The sequence below is a fragment of the Entamoeba dispar genome, genomic scaffold (genome assembly GCF_000209125.1).
Source record: "Entamoeba dispar SAW760 scf_1105229460521 genomic scaffold, whole genome shotgun sequence".
Classification (NCBI taxonomy): domain Eukaryota; phylum Evosea; order Mastigamoebida; family Endamoebidae; genus Entamoeba; species Entamoeba dispar.
This window is the reverse complement of record NW_001854234.1, coordinates 1-6,312: the sequence shown is the minus strand read 5'-3', so window position 1 is coordinate 6,312 and position 6,312 is coordinate 1. Positions and strand designations below refer to the sequence as shown.

Genomic DNA, 6,312 nt, shown 5'->3' with positions numbered 1-6,312 from the left:
ATTTTAGAAACAAGTCAACCAGAATATGTTTTATTAAAATATAATAAAATTATAACACCATTTGTTAAATTAACAGGAAAAGCAAATGTAATAGTTGAAGATAATATAATTCAAGAAAATGATCCATGTGAGTATAGATTTACATCAAGTAAAGATATCGAATTATTCAATACAATTAATTCAAATAATAAAATAGAAAGAATGTGTTCATTTAATGAATATAAAAGAATGGCAGTATGTGGTAAAAATGTAGAAGTAATTTCAAATTGTAATTGTGAATATGAAAATCATGAATATCTTAACAATATGGTTGATTGTTCATATTTTAATGAAGAGTTAGTATTTTTTATTCATGAAAATCAAATTGAAACACCGTTTCAAACGAGATGGAAAAGTTTTACAACAAATGGAAAACCAACAACATTTTTTATTGAAAAAGGAAGAAATATCACATTTATTGGTGATGTATATCTTCCAAAAACACCAGTATATTTTGAATACGGAAAAGTAATTTTTGAAGGAACAATTTATTTTAGTGATGAAGATGGATTATGTGATTTAGGAGAATATAATATAAACAATGTTAATATTGATAAAGTTACAAATAACAGACATATTCTTTTTGTTGGTAAATGTGGTATGGGATATGAAAATTGTCAAAATTTTATTAAAGACAATAAATTTAAAGAAGTTAAATGTGGAGGAAGTCAATCAAGAATATTAAAAGAAAGTAGTAAATTAAAATGTGAATGTGAACAAGAAAATGAAATAAATTATATTCAAAGTGATTGTGAATTATTTTCCATTCATAAAGAATATTCATATGATTTATTTATAAATTATAATTATAATGGAGGAAATAATATAAGGTATTGGAATTCAATTATTGTTAATAATAATAGTATAGTATTTAATGGTTCTAAAACTATTGTTAAAGAAATTTGTGATTTTACTAAAGTAGAAAGATTAGATTTATTTGGTTATTTAAGTTGTAAAGAGTTACATCTAAAATCAACAACTAGAATTATTGGACATGAAAATAGTGAATTAAATACTTATTCTATATTTATTGATGGTAAGGTTAATAATTTAAATAAAGATGCTCTTATTCAAATGGGAAAAGGAAAATTTTTATCTGATGGTTCTACATTATTTACTTTTACTGAAGAAGTTACAGAATGTTTTGAGTTAGTAAGTTCATTACAAGAATTAAGTAATTCAATTAATTCAGATAAAATAAATAAAGAAGGGGAAAAATATATTAATGTTCAAGTAATAGATAAAATAGTAAGAATTTGTCCATATGAAAAAATAGATAAACAAGTAAAATGTAATGTAATAGAAAATACATTAAAAATATTTAATTATGAACAATGTCCATGTAATGGAGAATATTGTTTTTTTTATTTAGATAATTTAAAATATAAAGAATTATATTTAGATGAAACAAATAAAATTACTGGTAACATTGTTTTATCAAATAATTTTACTATTAACTCTATTGGAGGAGAAGCTTTTATTTATAATATTCTTTTTGATGATCCTTATTCTAATTATTTCATTTCTATTAATGGTAATTGTATGTTATCTTATACTTCTCCTATTCTTCAAACTTTTATTTTAAATGGAAAGTTAACATTGTATAAAACAACTTATGCTCATATTATTTCAAATACAAATAGAAGTTCTATTGTTTTTCAAAATGAACCTTCTTATCTTAAATTAGATGCTTCCGTTAGTACTTCTGTTGAAATGATTAATGGAATAATTCAAATGGGAAATGGAAGATTAAATGATATGAATGGTATAGTTATTTCAAATTCATATAAAGGCTGTTTAATTGGTTATTTTGAAGAACATAAATTTTCTTGTATTACTTGTTCTGATGGTCCACTTACAAATAACTGTTCTTCTTCTACTAATGTTTTGTATTGTCAGTCATATAACTCATTTAGTCAATGTATTGAATGTGTTAATGGTTATTTTCTTAACGAGGGTTGTTTATCTTGTTCAGCTAATTGCAAGAAATGTCGTGATGACAATCATTGTTTACAATGTGAAGATGGATACACATTGTCAGATGACCAGTGCAGTAAAGAAATTGCTCAAGATTGTTTACTTTATTATAATAATAAGTGTGTTAAATGTGCTGAAGGTAAATATTCTATTGATGGTGTTAGTTGCACAGGAGACTGTCAAAAGAATTGTGTTCAATGTTATAAAAGTGATAATGACAAAAGTAAATGTACTATATGTAAAGATGGATTTATTTTATTTAATAATGAATGTTTAAGTACTACTGATGTTAGTAATTCAAAAAAATTTAATTCAATTGTAGGCAATACTGGTGTAGAATGTGAATCAGGTTATGTCCTTGTTGATGGGTCATGTCAAAGTTGTTCTTCATATCATCATGATGAAGATTGTAATTTATGTGATTTAAACCAATGCCTGTCTTGTAAAACTAAGTTGCTATTAAATGGTATTTGTACTTTAAGTTCGGACAATTGTAATAGTATAACAAATTCAAAATGTTTCTTATGTAAAGAACAGTATTACAAAAAAGAAAATTGTCAAAAATGTGGGCAAGGTTGTAAAGTATGCGATGAAACAGGAACATGTCTTGAATGTATTAATGAATCAGCTTTGTTAAAAGGAGAGGTTTGTGAAGATAAAGAAACAACTAAAACTCAGTCTTTAACAGAAAATGAATTTGATATAACATTTGAAGAATGTGATATTATTCGTTATGGGTCATGTCTACGATGTAAAGATGGATATTATGCATCAAATGGAATCTGTAAAAAATGTGATGAAAATTGTGGTTCATGTGTAATTAATTCAAAATATTGTATGTCATGTAAGGGTAATGCAATTTTATCAAATCATACATGTCTAAATGATTATAAATCACTAAGTACGTCGTGTGAGCTTCAAATAAAGAATGGGTTAGGATGTATAATTTGTAATGATGGATATTATAAAAAAGATTCTATTTGTTTTAGTTGTGAAGACCCAATGGAAACATGCATAACAGAAGATATAGCAACCAATTGTAAAAAAGGATATTTTCTTGATAATGGAAAATGTATTAATCAAAATGAATTAAAAAATTGTAAAATTAAAACTCCATTAGGATGTAGTCAATGTGAAAAAGGATATTATGTTGATAATTTGTATTGTACTAAATGTGAAGAACATTGTAAATTATGTACCAATAAATATTGTGATGTATGTGAAGAGAATTATATTAGTATAGATGGAACATGTTATTATTTTAGAGCAGTAAATAAATGTGAATCATCTGATGGATTAAAATGTACTAAATGTAGTTCAGGATATACTCCAGAAGGGAAATATTGTGCAAAGAAGAATTTGTGGTATGTTTGGGTTATTATTGTAGTAGGAATAATATTCATTATTTCACTTATTATTCTTGGAATTGTTTATAAAAGAATTCATCATAAGATTAAGAAAACAAACTTTAACGTTAAAAGTATTGATTCAATTTGTCAAACAACTGATTTAGTATTTTGTTCACCACATATTTTAACAGATAAACCAGTAATAGAATTTTATGGAGATGATGAACTAAAAGTAAAACAAACAAAAGAAGTAACATTTTATATTGCTAATGCTGGAAAATCAAAAATTAAAATTCAACCAACAATTATGGAAAATGAAAAATATGAATTTATTATTGAACCAGAAGTCGTTGTTTTAAGAAGTAAAGAAGTGGTTGTATTTAAAGCTGAAATCACACCATTATGTTCAACACAAATAGATGATAAAATATTATTCCATTCATATGATATGAAAAAAGATATTATGACTGAATTTTCAATTGGATTAGAGTTTATAACAGAACAAACTAATATTATTGATTATGATGAATTAATATTTGATAAAAAATTAGGTGAAGGTGGATTTGGTATTGTTTATAAAGGAATATTTAGAGAAAATGAAGTTGCAATAAAAGTATTAAAAGATAATGAAATGACAGAGGGTTCAATGGAAGAATTTAAGATAGAGGTTGATATGTTGGATAAATTTAGATGTGAGTATATCGTTCAATTTTATGGTGCTTGTTTTATTCCTACTAAAACTTGTATGGTAACAGAATATGCAAAATATGGTTCATTACATAAATGGATTAAAAATAAAAAGAAAGTTAGTCATCATTTAAAAATTAAGTTTTGTTTAGATGCTGCAAAGGCTATTGAATATCTTCATTCAAATGGTATCTTACATCGTGATATTAAACCTGATAATATGTTAGTCTTTTCTTTTGCTGAACAAGTTGGAGTTAATTTAAAACTTACTGATTTTGGAAGTGCAAGAAGTATTAATCGTTTAATGACTAATATGACTTTTACTAAAGGAATCGGAACTCCAGTCTATATGGCACCTGAAGTTTTACAACAAAAAAGATATAAAACAACTGCTGACATTTATTCATTTGGTATTTCAATATATGAAATTTTAACATGGCAAGAAGCCTACCCCACGTCTGATCCTCGTTTTGTATATCCTTGGAAAATTGCAGAATTTGTAATAAGTGGTAAAAGATTAGAAAAACCTACAAAATTACCTGAAAATGAATACCGTATTATATCTGATTGTTGGAAAGATAAAAGTGATGATAGAATACGTGCATGTGATGCTATATCTCGTTTAGAGAGATTAATTACTTATTAAAAATTAATTTTTTATTTATGTCAAAATCGTTTTTGTTATTTATTTTTTTTAATTTTTTATTTGTTATAATATTTGACAATAAGAAATAGAAGATATGACCATTAGGGATATATGTAATATTATTGTATAATTTGATATTACTTTTAATAAGCTCATTTGTGTTTATTTCAATTAAGTTATTTAACTATTTTTTCTTCTTAAACAAAAAATATATGTCTATGAATTGCATTGTTCTCTTAGAATAAATACAATATATTTTTTTATAACTCTGTATCAACTTTGAATAAACAATAAATAGTTTAGAACTTTGTCTATTTGTCAATCAATAATTAAAATAATTTTTAATAAATATCATTTTTATACTATTAGCATATTCCTTTATAAAAAAATTCTCTTAATAAGTCAATTCTTACTTTAATTATTATTAAGTCTTAGTTATTCATTTATTTTATATTACTTCTTTCTTAAGTTAAATTAAAGAGAAAAATGAATAAGAATGAAATGAAAATTCTTCTAAAAATGATGATGTGTCATTCTTAAAATACTTGAAGATTGGTTTATTCTATTATATAGACTTTTCTTTTAAATTGAATGATAAGGTTCACTGATTTTTAATTGTTTTGATGTAGAAAGAGAAAGGTATATGAACATTATCTTCATTAAAACAAATTTGGTGGAAAATAAGTTGAGTATTTTTAATGAATGAGGTGATATTTTACAATGATTCTTTAATACTATCATTGTTATTGAAAAATGATATATTATTTTATTGCACATTATATAAAAAAGATAAAATGTGTTCTTTTAATTAAAGATATGATAAAATCGTACTTAAATGAATTAATAGTTAATAAAAAGAATGATAACATTTAATGATAATTAAATAGAATTGAATAGATGAAATAAGGTATTCAAAACACAATGACTGATATGAGAAATAATAACAATTAAACCATAATTATTAATAAATCATTCATTTATTATTAATAAGATAACAACACAATACAACACAATAAATGAATAGAAATAATTAATAATACCAATCTCTTAAATAATTTAAATTAAACATTATCTCTGATATTAACAATAAGATTATGAGTGTTGTTTGATTAACAAGATAGAGTTTTTTGGTTATTCGTTTATAAATTTTGAGTAAATAAAAGAGTTTTAGAATGTATAAGAAGATAATTACAAACAGTATAGAGGTGTTTAGATTATGTTGTAGTGATGGGAATGAATGAGAGAAAGAATAGAAAGAATTGTACTGTGATAAAAAAAGATAAAAGGATAAAAATTAAATAGGAATTAGAAAAAAGAAAAATGTGAGAAATCAAAACAAGATTGAAAAAGTGAAAAAGGGAAAAGAACTACAAATAGGATAAAAACAAAGGAACAACATGAGTAGTATTAGTCGATCATTTTTTGCAATTAAAAGTGTTCTTGGAGTCAATAAAAAGACTATTGACACTGAATATGAAAGTATGAAAAAGAAATTAAGTGATATTTCAAATGAATTCAATAAAGTAATCACATATGTTGAAGAACTTCCTAAAACAGTCAGCAATATTTCAGGAAAACATCTAAATGTATTGAATTCACTCCATTTATGTGTTC

General features: G+C 23.9%; 1 protein-coding gene across 1 annotated transcript in view, besides 8 other annotated features; it reads left to right on the top strand.

Annotated features, from left to right (window-relative positions):
• EDI_058780 (protein serine/threonine kinase, putative) overlaps window positions 1-4,698 on the top strand; it is a gene marked incomplete at both ends in the record, with an annotated part of 5,363 nt that extends 665 nt beyond the window's left edge. The window contains one exon of the mRNA XM_001737317.1: window positions 8-4,698. Within this exon, the coding sequence (XP_001737369.1) occupies window positions 8-4,698 (4,691 nt within the window). The remainder of the gene's footprint in view (window positions 1-7) is intronic.
• Window positions 29-55: a sequence feature (AT_rich).
• Window positions 827-852: a sequence feature (AT_rich).
• Window positions 1,398-1,440: a sequence feature (AT_rich).
• Window positions 4,683-4,772: a sequence feature (AT_rich).
• Window positions 4,773-5,022: 250 nt separating this feature from the next.
• Window positions 5,023-5,060: a sequence feature (AT_rich).
• A 592-nt stretch (window positions 5,061-5,652) lies between these two features.
• Window positions 5,653-5,688: a sequence feature (AT_rich).
• A 241-nt stretch (window positions 5,689-5,929) lies between these two features.
• Window positions 5,930-6,065: a microsatellite.
• Window positions 5,970-6,087: a microsatellite.
• Window positions 6,088-6,312: the final 225 nt, after the last annotated feature.